The sequence below is a fragment of the Chrysochloris asiatica genome, unplaced genomic scaffold, assembly GCF_000296735.1.
Source record: "Chrysochloris asiatica unplaced genomic scaffold, ChrAsi1.0 scaffold00165, whole genome shotgun sequence".
Taxonomy (NCBI): Eukaryota; Metazoa; Chordata; class Mammalia; order Afrosoricida; family Chrysochloridae; genus Chrysochloris; species Chrysochloris asiatica.
In genome coordinates, this window is record NW_006408683.1 from 4,172,034 (window position 1) to 4,188,234 (window position 16,201).

At 46.2% G+C, this 16,201-nt stretch overlaps 1 protein-coding gene across 1 annotated transcript in view; it reads right to left on the bottom strand.

Moving 5' to 3' along the window:
• Nucleotides 1-16,201, bottom strand: part of KIF26B (kinesin family member 26B) — an 807,257-nt gene that overhangs the window by 21,850 nt on the left and 769,206 nt on the right. Inside the window, exons 11-12 of the mRNA XM_006871272.1 lie at nt 14,582-14,744; nt 10,111-13,498 (exon numbers count right to left, since the gene is read on the bottom strand). Of these exons, the coding sequence (XP_006871334.1) occupies nt 10,111-13,498; nt 14,582-14,744 (3,551 nt within the window). The remainder of the gene's footprint in view (nt 1-10,110; nt 13,499-14,581; nt 14,745-16,201) is intronic.

A 16,201-nucleotide genomic window follows, 5' to 3' on the forward strand; every position in this document is an offset into this window, starting at 1 on the left:
CCACCTGAATTTAGAGATCATCTGAAGAACAGATTTGATACGTTAAACACTAAAGACGGAAGACCAGAAGTTGTGGGATGACATCAAGAACATCATACATGAAGAAAGCAAAAAGTCATTAAGAAGACAAGAAAGAAGGAAAAGGTCAAAATGAATGTCAGAAGTGACACTGAAATTTGCTCTCCAGCACAGAGATGCTAAAACAAATGGAAGAAATGAGGTAGTCCAAGAGTTGAACAGAAAATTTCAAAGATCAGCTCGAGAAGATAAAGCCAAATATTACAGCAAAATGTGTAGATCTGGAATCAGAAAACCCAAAAGGAAGAACACGCTCAGTATTTCTCAAGCTGGGGGAACTGAAGAAAAAATTTAAGCCTCAACTTTTGTTATTCAAAGATTCTCTGGACAAATTGTTGAAATGATGCAGAAAGCATCAAGAGAAGATGGAAGGAATACACAGAGTCACTGTACCAAAAGGAAATGGTTCATGTTCAACAGTTTCAACAAGTAGCATATGATCAAGCAATTGAAGGAGGAAGTCCAAGGTACATTGAAGGAATAAGGAACTGGCAAAGAACAGGGCACCAGGAATTGATGGGATAAACATTGAAATCTTTCAAGAAAGTGAGGCAGCACTGGAGGCACTCACTCATCTATGCCAAGAAAATTGGAAGACAACTATCTGGCCGACCGATTGGAAACAGATCCGTATTTGTGCCTGCTCCAAAGAAAGGTGACCCAACGGAATGCGGAAATCATCGGACATTCTCTTTGATATCCCATGCGAGTAAAGTTTTACAGAAAGGGTTGCAAGCATACATTGACAGAGAACTTCCAGAGTTTCAAGCGGGATTCAGAAGAGGTCGTAGAATGAGGGATATCACTGCTGATGTCTGATGGATCTTGGCTGAAAGCAGAGAATATCAGAAAAATGTTTACCTGTGCTTTATTGACTAAGCATAGGCTTTTGATTGTGTGGATCAAGACAAGCTATGGACAACATTGCAAAGTATGAGTATTCGGGAACACTTAATTGTGCTCATGAGGAATCTGTACCTGGACCAAGAGGCAATTGTTCAAACAGAACATGGGAACACTGAATGGTTTAAAATTAAGAAAGGTGTGTGACAAGGTTGTATTCTTTCACCATACTTATTCAACCTGTATGCTGAGCAAATAATCTGAGAAGCTGGGTTATATGAAGAAAAACATGGCAGCAGGTTTGGAGGAAAACTCATTAACAACCTGCAATATGCAGATGATACAACCTTGCTTGCTGACAGTGAAGAGGACTTAAAACATTTACCGATGAAGATCACAAGAGCACAGCCTTCGGTATGGATTACATCTCAGTGTAAAGAAAACAAAAATCCTTACCACTGGACCAATAAACAACATTCTTTTTAACGGAGAAAAGATTGAAGTTGTCAAGGACTTCATTCAACACTCATGGAAACAGCAGTCAAGAAATCAAACATATTGCATTAGGCAAATCTGCTGCACAAAACTTTTAAAATGTTGAAGAGCAAATAGTCAGTTTGAGGACTAAGGTGAGCCTAACGCAAGCCATCGTATTTTCAATAACCTCATATGCATTTGAAAGCTGGACAGTGAATAAGGAAGACCGTACAAGAACTGATGCTTTTGAGTTATGGTGGTGGAGGAGAATATTGAAAGTGCCATGGGCTGCCAAAAGAACCAATAGATCCATTTTGGAAGAAGTGCAGCCAGAGTGCTCCTTAGAGGCCAAGATGGCCAAACTTCGTCTCTCATACTTTGGACATATTGTCAGGAGGGACCAGTCGCTGGAGAAGGGTATCATGTTTGGTAAGATGGAGGGTCAGAGAAAAAGAGAAAGCCCCGCAACGAGATGAATTGGCCAAGTGGCAGCATCGATGGACTCAAGCGTGGCAACAGTAGTGAGGCTGGTGCAGGATCGGGCAGTGTTTCGTTCTGCTGTGCAAGGGTCGCTATGAATCGGTACCGACTTGATGGCACCTAACCACAACAACAAGGGTGTTTAAGGATCTCTGGTTGCGTAGTGGTTACGAATTGGGCTGCTAAACCTAAGGTCAGAAATTTGAAACTAACAGCTGTTCCACGGTAGAAAGATGAGGTTTTCTGCTCCCGTAAAGATTTACAGCCTCGGAAACCTTGTACAGTGTAGCTATGACTTAGAACCGACTTCAAGGTACACCACCACCATTACCACAATCAAGCGTATTTTGTTGTATTACTTAAACATGTAGCCTTGGTGTTTACGTATCCTTATAGTAATGAAGCTTGATGGGTGATGCAAATGGTTTGTAGTTCAAACCCACCCAGCAGCATCACAAAACAAAGGACTGGCTATCTGCTTCTGAGAAGATTACAACTTCCAAAAGTCCCATGGAACAGTTCTTCACATGGTGGGCGGTGCGTATTCGCCTTCCTAATCGACTCAAGGGTAATGGGCTTGCTTTTCTGTTATCTGGTGAGGGGAAATCTGCTGAAGGGGAAAAAGTGCAGTACAGGGTGCAGCCGGGAGCCAGAGCTTCAGATGGAGCACCTAGTGAACTCAGCCTCAATCCAGGGCCCTGGGTCAGTCTTAGAGAGACCTCATGCAACCCTTTCCAGACCTTGGACTTTCTGATGTCCTTTTCATCAAGAAGGATAGATGTGTTGCCCATGCTGAGAGAGAACTAAGACTGGGTCATCCGTCAGTAAGGGCAGTCGGAAGGGAAGTCACTGAATTTAGAATTTGGAATAACAAAGAAAATACAGACTAAGCTCAATATTTAAGGCACTTATTATCCAAAGCATACTGAAAAGAAATAGGAGCTAACATTAGGGACAACCCTGTCAACCAATCAATCAACCAATCCAGGATACTGAAAACTAACCTTCATCTGGCACAGTGCTGGGTACTGACCCGACTGAATCAGGAGCAGAGTAGGTCTTTTGGGAGCCTGTGAGCAGACAGCACAAACCCTGGGTCCACCCCAGAACCAACATGCTTCCCAAGGCTGGTTTCTCTGTGTTGGTTTCTCCCACTCTACTAGGTGACCTAGGTGCTGGGTTATAATAGACCAGGATCTGCCAGCAATGGGAGTGAACTTTCTTCACACCAACGTGCTGATCTAAAGTTCAGACTTCCACAACCAGTCCAAGAGAAGGAAAAAGAGAAAGAAGTCAAGGGAGTATTGCACAACGTTAAGGATGAAACTTGAGGACCAAAAAGATGTAGACAGGAAGCTTTATATGTGAAAGCAGAGATATGCAGTAGTATAAGAACTAGGGGGCTTGGGGGCTGCTGAGCTGATGCTCTGTACGATTAAACTGCTTATGAATGATTAACATCTTCTCAGCAACTTATATGCACATGAGCCAGGAGACAGTTGCTCCCTAGGGCTGGTTGTCATCATTAGTATATGTGGTACACACTATGTGTGATTTAGTGTCACTTATTATTGAGGGGCTGGCAAGGAACTATGGGTGGATCAAAGAAAATCCATAGATCAAAGTAACCCCAAACTTCTCTCACTTCATCAACTCTCTTGATCAAGGACCTATAATGAATGACTTCTCATTCAAAGTAAAACTTAATCTGGGTTTGGAGTCTCTCATCTCTCATTATATCCATTAAGAATGTTCAAATATTCACTTTCATGAGTTAATCTCAACACTTGGTCCAGAGATCTGGCTCACTGCTGCCTTGTACTATGTCTACAAAGCCTTTCGCTCCCTTAACCTGTACTAATGAAGTATCTTGCAAGCCTGGCTTTATGTTCCCAGAAGCCTTCCTCAATTGCTCTTACTCCCAAGGATCCTCCCTCTGTCAACTGCTTCCTGCATTTATGTCTTCCCCACACCACTCAACACTTGGTTCCATGATTCCTATTTTTTCTCTCCAAAAAGATTACAAACCTCTCACAACAACTTTGTCTTCTATATTGTACCCTCGACACCCCCATACATACACGCCCCCCCCCAACACACACACATCCTTCTTGAAACGTCCCTTTCATTCAGCTCTGGATGATGACTGATAACCGTGGAGCAAGTGAGAATAAATCTCACTAATTAGGATAATTTTATGGGAAGGATGTCATCTAACCGTCAATGTTCTTTATACTAAACGTTGTAGTATACAATATGAGAAACAGAGGGACCAGGGTGGCTATTTAGCAACCTTCTCACTTTACTACAATATGAGGAAACAGGAGTCCAGAGAGGATAGTTGCTCCCTGAAGGTCATGCAGCTCAAGACCCAAGAATCCTACTTTCTTGTATACTCTCCTCTGCACCAAGCTATGGGTCATGCTTGTTCCGAACAAGCCCAGTTTTGTGGCTCCTTCATCTTAGTGGGGCTCCAGGATAGTTGTGGACAGATGAACTTAGGGTGCTGTCTACATGTTTCTATTGTTGCATGTACTACAAAACACGCACAGAGCTCAAGGTCATCTTCCAAGCAATGTAATTTTAGTTCATTTTTACTATGGACATAACCAAATCTTTACAATTTTCCAAATTCAAAACAATCTCATATAAAAGTTAACTGCCTCTATCTTCTGTAGTTCCAAACTTTTCCAGAAATTGTGGAATCTAGTCATCCAGCTAGGAATTTCCTTTAAAGAGTTTTATGACTTCTATTAAAGAAGGTGCTTTTGATTTATGATGATCATGTCTGACAGTCAGCATTTCTCTTAATAATAATCATAAATAAGTGAGACAAGGTCACCTAACCTGAAATGAGTATACTTCTACTGCCATATCCATTATGGATGCCTGGATCTATGGCAGCTGGTCACAGGAGTCTAACACTCTTTGGTACTCTATGTTAAATCGCATCTCCAACACCAACCCTGGTGCTTTTATTTCACACCGCTCCTCCAACAGTCATACCTAACACGAGATCCTCAGAGGATAATATTCAAGAAAGGAAACAGCCCCAGAGCAAGGACATGTGTAGAGCCTGCATCCACCCCAAGCACTTGTTTGTATGTATTTGTTTTTTCCGCAATGATCCTTCAACTTTGCTGTAGTGTAATAGCTAAACCAAAACATAAAAGTCTTGCAAAAAAAAAAAAAAAAAGATATTGAAATCAATAAGTGGGTTAGTAGATTGGAGGCACTAACATCTAGAAAAATATTTCTAACACTAAAACTTCTATGACTACATAGCAAATGTCATATAAAATTCTGGGCTTTGAATAGATTGTAATAAAAAGCTTATCAACCAAGAATCAAGAAGGCCAGAAGGCTTTTGTTTTCCATGAAGACTATCTTAGATAAACTTTTTTGTTGTTTTTTGTACATTTAGTTCAATACATTTCAATGTCCTTGGCCCCAGAAATAGGACAGAAGGAACTATTACGCTACACTGGTAGTTTTTCATTTTCAACCTGTTTTATCCCAAGCTCTGTTTTATCCCAAGCTTAGACTGTAAGAGGTGAGGGCACTGTGGGGCACTACCAAAGTGCATCAAGGAATGAAACACACACCATCTGGGATATAAAGACGTCAGAGTTTGACAGCCATGAGGATTCCTGGACATGCTTTGAGTGTAACATCATCACAGTCATGCTTCATGATCTGTGATGGGATGGGTGGATGGGCTATCTAAATCATACTGTCTGTGTACGGAAATCTGGTGACTGCACAGTCCCTTGCATTTGATTTCCTTGCTTTCAAGATGACAGATGTGCATGGACCACAGCCCTTCTGTTTGAGTTGGAACATTCCATTGCTTGTGCTGGATGTTACCTATGATGGGAGAAGAAGAAAAAGCAGCACTACCTGAGTCTCACCCCATCTTTGAATATCAAAATAAGCTGTGGGTACCATGATCCTGCAAGGCGATGCTTTTTTTTCCCTTAAATGTTTTATTGTGAATTATGTGATAGGTTACATGGGAAAACATTAGTTTTACATTCATTCTATCGTATATAGTCTCATTGCCAGGGTTACAATACCCTCCATGCAATCCTTCCCCCGTGCCCCCCAGGTCTTCAGTACACAGTCGCTCTCCCTCTCTGGGTCTAGAGTCTCCAGCTGCTCCATCACTCCACGTCATCATCTCTGCCTCCATCTCAGGCATCACTGCTTCTCTGGGTAGGGTCCCGCTCTCCGCTCTTCTCCCTTGATGGTCCTAGGGACCTCCGCTCCTAGACTGAAAAGTTAATCACTCCCCTACTTGCTATAAAATGTCTACCTTTACATTTCCAACCCTCACAATCAGTCCTGATAACAATTATTCACTATTGTATCACAAGAGACCCGTCTGCATTTTATTGCATCAGCCCCGCCTAGTCAGATTGAATACTACTCACTGGAGATTCTAGGCCCTCTGGATCTAGGTTCCCTCTTGAAAGCTTGTAAGCCAGTCACTTCTTGCCTTTGTAGCCCCCCGCCCCCCATTTTGGGTAGCCAATGTCCAAGTTGCCAGTCCCTGTCTACTTTGTATGTGGAGGGGGTGGGAATGATTCTTGCTGTAAGGATTTGTTCCCTCTTTTGAGCTACTGCTTCCATAGGTGTAGGTCAAGTTCATCAAATTGTATGAGAATACTTTTTTTTTTTCCTCTTCTTTTTACTTCTGGTTGAGCTCTGATCATCCAGTCACTGAAGCCAGGATAAGTGGGTATTATCTGCAAGTGTGGGTGTTCTTATGCATATGTCCTCTCTTCTTATCAGCTGGATGTTTCACTCTCCACTCTAATCCTCTGTGGCTATGTCACTGACTCTGGGCCCAAGAGTCCCCAGGTCTTGCCACACTGCTGGCCAACCAGGTCTTCACCCGAGTTCACAGAAGTCTATTGAACGTTGTAGGGCTTAGCTCACCGCTTCATTGCTGTTTTTCCCTCACTTCCCCTTATCGGTGTCGAGCGTGGTCACCAATCACAGCGTGTATTCCCACTGAGTCTTAGTCTTGGAAGGGGGTTTGCACTGAGGGGACCCAACTACTTGCCTTGATGTTTCCTGGGCAAGCATGTTGCTTGTTCTTGTAGTAACAGTCGGTCTGCCTATGTTGTTTTATACTTTTCCTGTAGGTCTTTCTTTCAAGAAGTATCTTCTGTTCTTCTAGCCACTTCAGGTTGGTCTGCTTGTCCTTTCAAGTGGGAATTTCCCATCTCTGGAGATATGGATGAATGTTTTCTTTAAAAAAAAACAAAAAACCACACAACAACTTTTTGCTGTGCTTTAGGTGAAAGTGTACACAACAGATAAGTTTCCCATTCAATAATTCTTACACATTTTCTTTCATGCCATCCATCCTTACAATGATCCTTACAATGTAACATCATCCAGCCCACTTCATGCTTGTATTTTCTGTTCCCATTCCCAATTCTTTCCTAACTCTTATGAACTTTGCCCTTACGTGAATGTTGCCCTTTTGATCTCAAATGGCTAATTTGAGAACAAAATGTGAGCATACCTCATTAGTGCTAATCTTCCCCTGGTATGTTGCTATGGGACTACAAAGTCAGCTTGAACCATAAGGTCAGCTGTTCATACTCACCAGCTGCTCCTTGGAAACTCTATACAGGCTTGCTATGAGTCAGAACTGACTCGGCAGCATTTAACAACAATTGTTTGACTAAAAATTGAACCATGATGGTGATTTCATTTCCAGACCTGAAAGGTGATTAAGGGCCATAGTCTTGGGACCACCAGTAAGCCTGGTCTATTTTTTGTTGTTGTTGTTGTTAATGATTTTTTGGTTTGTTACGCATTTTCTCCCACTCTATCCAGGACATTTTAATGTGGTTCCAGGCAACATCTAGATCTTCTGGTCTTAGAGCTGTGGAGACTGTTATTAGATTAATTCATTATATTAATTGTTTCCATATGTCTTAAGAGTTTCACCTTTCTTCTTTTCTCCAGACAGGGAGAGACACCTTATATGATCACTCAAGAGTTTCAAGACCCAAAGTGCTACTCACAAAAGTAGGATGTACAACATAAGGCAATGGTTTCTGAGAGTTCTGAGAGAGCTTGTTGTTGTTGTTGTTAGGTGTCATAGAGTCGGTACCGAGCCATAGTGTCCTTATGCACAGCCGAATGAAACACTGCCCAATCTGGGCCAACCTCACTACTGTTGCCACGCTTGAATCCATCGATGCTGCCATTTGGCCAATCCATCTCATTGGGGGTCTTGCTCTTTTTCTTTGACCCTCCACCTTACCAAACATGATGTCCTTTTCCAGAGACTGGTCCCTCTTGACAATATGTCCAAAGTATGAGAGACAAAGTTTGGCCATCTTGGCCTCCAAGGAGCACTCTGGCTGTACTTCTTCCAAAACGCATCTATTAATTCTTTTGGCAGCCCATGGAACTTTCAATATTCTCCTCCAACACCATAACTCAAAAGCATCAGTTCTTCTACAGTCTTCCTTATTTCACATGCATATGAGGTTATTGAAAATATCATGGCTTGGGTCAGGGGCACCTTAGTACTCAAGCTGACATCTTGGTTCTTCAACACTTAAAAAAGGTCTTGTGCAGAAGATTTGTTTAATTAACGCAATACGTTGTCTGATCTCCTGACCGCTGCTTCTGTGAGTGTTGATAGTTGATCCAAGAAGAATAAAGTCCTTGACAACTTCAATCTTTTCTCCATTGATAAGAATGTTGTTTATTGGTCCAGTGGTGAGGATTTTTGTTTTCTTTACATTGAGATGCAATTCATACCGAAGGTTGTGCTCTTTGATCTTCATCAGTAAATATTTTAAGTCTTCTTCACTTTCAGCAAGCAAGGTTGTATCATCTGCATATCGCAGGTTGTTAATGAGTCTTCCTCCAATCCTGATGCCACGTTTTTCTTCATAGAACCCAGCTTCTCAGATTATTTGCTCAGCATACAGGCTGAATAAGTATGGTGAAAGAATACAACCTTAGGGTCCCATAAAATAACCTGGGGTCACAGGACAGCAGAAAAACAAGCCCAGAAAGCAGATATCATGCCATCGTCTCTTCAACCTAGGCACAGAAGTGCATATAAGGCTTTTTATAACATTTGGGTGTCACACTTATGAGTAAGTCAGGACAGTTATTTGGAAACTATATAAAAGCAGAGATGATTCCAAGCAAAATTCCTAAAATTGTCCTGGGTTCCCTTCGCCTTCTTTCTCTCAGTCCCCTTCTCTGCTATTTCCAGACCTAAAAGGTGACTAAGGGTCTTGGAACCACCAGTAAATTTGGTCTTGTTTAAAAAATAAATAATGATTTTTTGGTTTGTTCCACATTTTCTCCCACTCTATCCAGGGCCTTCTAATGTGGTTCCAGGCAACATCTAGACTGTCTTTTCATCTCACCCACTCCCTGGCTAGCAGGGTCAGCAGCTCTGACCTGGGCCTCCTTCTCTTTGCCCATTATAATTTACTGTCACAATCGTCCAAACTCAGATTAACAAGTCAGTGGACTTTATCCATGGAGCCCTGGCGGCACAGTGCTTAAGTGTTCAGATGTTAACTGAAAATTGGTGGCTTCAACTCACCAGTTCAGCCAGGAGAAAGATGTGGCAGTTTGTTTCTGTAAGATTGATAGTCTTGGTAAAAGTATGGGGCAGTTCTATTCTCTCCTCTAGGGCCTCAAGAATCAGAATTAATCAGATGGCAAAGGGTTTCTTTTGGTTTTTGGGGTTTTATGTATCAGCTCTTCTGGAGTACTTACCTTTTGATAAGAGATAGCAAATTTCCCTAAAAATATGTATTTCAGTCACAGCGGTGGAAATGTGCAGTTTGTGCTGGAGTGTACTACATGTGTTTGCATGCATACATGTGTGTGCATGTATGAAATGTGTGTGGATTGTGTGGGTAGGCACTTCAAACACATGGTAGATATGTGTTGTTTGTAGTGTATGTGCATCCCAGGCCCCGTGGCACACATGCATACATGCCCTTCTGTGAGGGTCTGGGGAATGGAGAAAGGGTTTCTCCCATTGCTCATGTCCCAGAGGAAGCACGGAGTACATCTGTCCCCACTCTCCCTCCCCTCCCCCTCCTCCTCCCTTGGTTTCTGCCCCCAGCTGATATGTGGCAGGCTGTGGGGTAAGAATGCCAATCAGGAGGCAGGCCAATGCCTACCGGCACAGCCGAGGAACCAGTGGGCTCGAGGCCGAGGTAGGCCTACCTGAATTGGACCGTTTCTTTGGAGTTTTGAGGCTTCGACACCTCCCGCTGACGGAGCTGCTGTTCTCGCTCATGGAGTCCTGGGTGGAGGAAGCACTACCTGTGGCCTCGCTGTCACGCATCATGCTCTCATAGCCACTGCTCCCTCCGCTGTGATAGAACAGGGCAGTCTTCCCCATGGCCGGCGGGAGCTCCCCGCTCAGCACACTGCTGTTGTCGCTGCCATGCCCACTGCTGCAGCGGTGGGGCTTACGTGGTGGGGTGATTTTGCTGTAGGGCGAGGGCAGTACGTGCACAGATGTCCCGGCCTTCTCTTCCGCGTGGCTGCCGCGCTCGTCCACCTCCGGCCCAGTGCGCAGTTGCTGTGCCTGGGGGCCTGCGCTGCCCTGCAGCAGTTCGGAGATGCGGCCATTGACTGCTCGCAGGGGCAGCTTGGATGCCAGTCCAGAGCCAGAGCCACGGTTCCTGCTGAGGGACTGGGTGGACCAGGACATGTGCTTCCCGCTGGGGGGCAAGTTGGCGCTCTGGCCCATTGACTGCGGCAGGGACTTGGTGGAGAAGCTGAGGGTTTTGGTGGTGGAGGTGGACAGGCTCCGCGCTTTGGGGCTGGCCAGAAGGAGCTTGCTCACAGCGGAGATTTTGGACTGGCCAGCCTTGGGTGAGGCCCCGGCAGACTGGGTGGCGCCTGAGTTGGTGGGTGAGCTCCCAGAGCTGCGGGCCAGGCTTCTTCCAGTGCGTGGCATGGTGCTGTCCTTGCCGGCGTGCATCCGGGAGCTCATGGATGATAGGCTCTCTGCCCTCTCCAGTGAGAGGCATTCGTAGTGGCTGACTGTCGTCCTGCCCAGAGAGTTGGTCCGGCTGGCTAGCTGTTCCAGTTTGGCACTGAAGAGTTTGCTGCTGCTGCTGGCATCCTTTATTTTGCTGCTGGGTTCCTCTGGGAAGCTGGCCAAGAACGTCGCTGGTTGGTTCAAGGGGCTGCTGGTGCTGCTGCTGCAGGCACTGTGCTGGGGGCTGGCCCTGTTCTTCTGGTCCAAGCTGGACTTTCGGATGGGCGGCAGAGGGGGTGTCCCTTTGGGTCGAGCCAGGATGCAATGCTTAGGTGAAGCCACTTTTCTCTCCAGGGTTGCCTTTGTGGGCTGCGAGCTCGAGGCAGTGCCAATGCCATTGATGTTGGCAGCGCAGTGATAGAAAAGGCTGTCCAGCTCTTGTCTGTTGGCTTTCTGAAAAGCTCTAGGGAGGCTGCTGGACTTCAGGCTCTTGTTGGAATGCATGGGGCTGTGGGTGGCCAAAATGGGCAAGGCCATCTCACAGCCGTCCACGACCCTCCGGCAGTTGTCAGCCACAGATGCCTCCCCACTGCTGCTGCTGAGCCGGTCACCAGCACCAGGCTGCTGCTCCTGCTCAGGCTTCGTGGGGCTAGTGCCCATCTCATACCCAATCCCTTCGCTTGGATAAGCGTTCTCTTTTGTTATTTCCTCTTCTCGTTTTAGCCAGGGGTCCTCAAATTTCATCTCTTTCTTTGCACTGGTGTCCTGCTTCTCATGGGGCTGGGCTGCTTTAGGGACTGTGCTGACCGAGGCAGCAGATACCTGTGTCTCTTGGACATTCAGGGGACCCATGGCAATGCAAGGGTAGACGGTGATGTTGGTCTTCATGGGGATGTACCCTTCACAGTGGCTCAGATTAGCCGTGTTAGAGATCGTGACCATGGTCTTGCCCAGGGTTGATATCTTGCAGGCTTTAATGGGAGTACCTTTATGGAAGGCATCTTCCCCCATTTCAGACAAGATGAGCACATTGTCAGGGGTCGCCTTGGGTTTCTCTCTGCACCCCACGGCGGTGTTCTGGATGCCACTGACATAGTCTGAGGCTGGAGACTCGGCCATGGCTTCCCCATCCCCGAAGCATGTCTGGGTTATGAAGCTCTGGCACGACTGCTCTCCATCACTGCCCGTGCTCATCTCACTCAGCCAGGAGCTGATAGAGGAGCGCCGGCTCCCGGTGTCCCGGACCTTCTCGTCCAGTGCCAGCTTTGGGAGGGGCAAGAACTGTGTGATGCTGACTTCCGAGACAGAGGCCATGTTTGAGTAGCACTCAAGGTCCTCGCTGATACTGCTGATGATGCTGACGGGCCGGGAGCCTGATGCTAGCGCCTGCACAGAGCAGTCGCTGTTGAAGCTGATGATGCTGGTGGGGCGGCCGCTGTCCAGGACCCCACTGATGGTCAGCTCCTCCACCAGTGTGAACACTAGCTCGTCCTCCCCGTTCAGCTCTAGGGGCTGCTGCACAGTCACTGTGGTGGTGCTTAGGATCTCTTTCTTGGACTCAGGAGAAGTTGCTTCCTCATGGTCATCATCAAGAGAGGCTTCTGGGAACCCTTCATTCCCAGCAGACATGGATTTCTTCAAAATCTGGGGGCTCATTCCAACTGGGGGGGTTCGGACTTCAGGCTGCAGCAAGGACTCACTTGACACCATGCCGGAATCCTTGCTCAGGGGAGGCAGAGGAGCAGAGGGCAGGACCCCCTTCTGGGTGTAGACTTTACATCTCTGGGAAGGAGAGCTTGGGGGTTTGTACTCCGAGGTCTTGGACAGGCTAGCGATGCCCAGTCGTGGGGAGCCCATCGGCCTGGGCTTGCCTTCCACGAAGCCACAGGAGTTGAGGCTTTCCCGGCTGCTCTGGAGGCTGGGGCTGTGCACCAGCTGGGTGGAGCTAGGCCGGCTGCTACTACCTGGGATGCTCCTGGGGGAGGAAGGACTGGGACTTCTGGTGAACACTGTGGCCAGGACAGGTGAGGGATTCTGTTGCAGCATGGAGGCTGTGGGGTCAGCACCTTCACTCTCTGTCAGCTGACTGTCAGACCCATTCTCTTCCTTCTCAGTGTCAGAGAGTGAGTTAGCCCCAGCTGCCTGGCTTAGCAAGGGGCATTTGCTTGCCTGCTCTGCCCCAAACTGGACAGGCAACTCTTCAAAAGGAAACTTACTAGGCTCTTCGCTGCCATCGATGCAATCTAGCCTCTCTTGTAGTTCAGCAAATGTGTTGCACTTAAGGCAATCCCTCTCTGACTTGCTGGCTGCAGCCTCTCCTACCTCCGTGGACCGGCTGTTGCTCCTTGTCTTCTGCAGGGCTGGCACAATGGGGACAAAGTCTGGGGGTCCCTCATTGTCAGTGAGCTCCTTGTCGGAGAGGGCTGTGCCGTTAGGCCCAATGTAGATGACGGTATCACAGGACTGCTCACTGCTGGAGGAGTAGTCAGGGTCACTGGACAAGTGAGGGATTGGGAAGTCAGGGTCCACTGCATTCCTGGTGTGGAATGGTCTCAGCTGGGTGGGCCGGCGCATTCGGCCTTCTTCACAGGAACTTTCTCCTCCAGAGGAGCTCGACGTGTACTGTGGGTGAGAAGATGATAGTTAGAGCGGACTGAACAGAGGGTATTGAAGGTCCCCTGGGTATGGGCCATTACTGGGATGTCCATACCAGGGTATTCACCTTTTCCACATCACAGCTGCACATATAAATGATAACTCTTATGTGGCACAGAGGGAGAGCACAAAAGGATGCTCATACCGTGAGGCTTCCCAAAGGCTGAAGGGATCTCCAGTTTGACATCCCTCCCACAAACCACACAGAATCCCAGAACACTGGCTAGAAATCTCTGCTTTGTAAGAAACCAGACCAGTCAAATTCGACCCATGGCAACCCCAAGTACTCCCTAGAGTTTTCAAGATCTTCCAGAAGCACATCACCAGACTTTCTTTCTCTCTAAGGCATCTCTGGGTGGGTTCAAATTACCAACTTTTCAGTTAGTAGTAGAACACTTAACTGTGTTTGCCAACCAGGGACTGCTTACAAAAAGAACAATAGCTCCTACCCATCACCAACTAATCCTGGGCCTGAAGGACCACAACTATGATTGAGTCAAATGTTCGTGTCATGCTACTACGGTCCTGGTTTTGTTGCTTAATAAATAAACCCTGTGATTTTTAGCAGGGTCTTAGTATCAACCCTAAACCGTTAAATTAAAAAGCCAGCAAAATGGAAATGACTTCTGGAAATGCTAGAGGAATTAGGGTCATGAGTTAGTAATCCACTTTGGAGTCACCCATTTGAAGGACACTGTATTCATCTACATCACACGAGACAGGCAAGAGGAAAAACGTGGCTTTTTCCTATCCCTCCCAAAATTTTCACCTTAAAGTGGCAACACATTTACAACATTTACAGTGGGCCAAGTGCTCCCCATGTCAGACAGACAGAGTGATTGAAAGGCACCAGCTCTGTGGAGAGGACAGACCCGGAGTCATCCCTCTGTGTCAGCCAGCCTGAAAGTTCTCCATTCCTGAGGCGCACACAGAGCAACACATGCCCCTGGCACATGGGGATAGGAAATGCTGATTGGCTCGTTCTGACTTAGTACCATGGCAGGGCTTCTGCAGCACTCTTCTCCACCCTGCCCCTTGAAAAGTCCTTACCTTGGTCTTCTTTTTCTTCATTCTCAAGACTCTCGATGCAATCTGGATGGTGGACAGGGTTTCTGCGTAGTTCCCTGCCGCTGCTGAGATGTGAGCTATCATGGTCGTGCGGCAGTTCATGTTCCCCAGGGATTCCCGCAGCAACATGGTGAGCTTGCTGTCCCTGCACGACAAAGTGAATTAAGACTGCATTAGTGGGCAATGCTTCACATTGGCTGTCAGGGTATGGCTTCCGGTCTCTGTGGCTTTTTTGTTGTTGTTGTAGGTTTTTCCCTCCATTTTTTAATGGCATACTAATTAGCATCATTTTCCAGCATGGAGTTATTTGTATTTGGCAGCTGAGCTAGTGCTTTAACCCTAAGGATGGAATTCATGCAAAACACCTCCCTTGGCACCTCTGCTGTCCTGGCTGCAGTGGGTATTCCAATGTGTCTGTGTGTATGCATATGATGTGGCACATAAGGAGGCCTGGGAATATAAACGAGAGGAAGAGGTCAAGAGAAAACACCTTTCTGGCCAGAGATTCGGCATGCTAGCAGCACACACAGCCTTTCTCTTTGAGTTTTGTGTACATGCAAGTCCCTGCAACAAAAAGACAGTCACCCAACCAAAAACTTGTACTGATGATCCATATGTTTATGGTGTGTGCAGAGGTACAACCACTTTATTGTCACTCTTTTAATATTCATTCTTTCACTAGTTGCTAGTGAATAAACATACACAGGCCCAAGTACTCATTTTTTAGAATGGTCTCCCCTGGGCACTTTGCAGGAGCTATAAGGGGTCAGTTCCTTGTGTGGTAGTGATGAGACCCAGGGGTCTACAAACAGTATCTTAAGCTCTTTAAGAAGGAATAACTTCTTTTTTTCCATTCTTAGACTTGCCCTACCACCACCCATCCATCCATCAGTTTGTCACACAGTGGTGCCCACCCAAAGTGGACAGGTTTCAGCAGAGTTTCTAGATGAAGACAGACAAGGAAGAATGGCCTGTTAACCTACTTCCAAAAATTAACCAACAAAAACCCTATGGATCACAACAGAATACTGTCTGATATAGTGCCGGAAGATGAGCCCCCTAGGCTAGAAGACACTCAATATACACAGTAGCTGCAGCAGCGGGTCCAAACATAAAAATGACCAAAGATGACACAGGGCTGGACAATGTTTTGTTCTATTATACTAAATGCCACCAGGAGTCAGAGTCAACTCAATGATTGCTAATAACATGTTGTTGTTAAGTGCCATCAAGTCGCTTCTGACTCATAGCAACCTTGTCTAGGGCTTCTGAAGAGCAGCTGCTGGGTTTGAACTGCTGATCTTGTGTTTCAAAGTCCAGTGCTGATGCTACAGCACCACAATATCAACATGAGTCAAAGCCAACTCAATGATAGCTAATAACACACTTGCTCCCAAAGTTCTTTCTTCCTTGCTTTTAAAGGGCCTCTGGTTACTTCATCAACATGCATTCTCTCAACTGCTGCCAAGCATCATTCCCTCTGAATTCTGTCCTGATCCTTAAGGCTGAGATGTCCTCTTTGTTTTCTGTGTCGTGTGTTTGTGTATCTGTGTTGTATTTATGATTTCAGGTGAGAAGGGTTTGTCTTCGCATCTGTGTCCA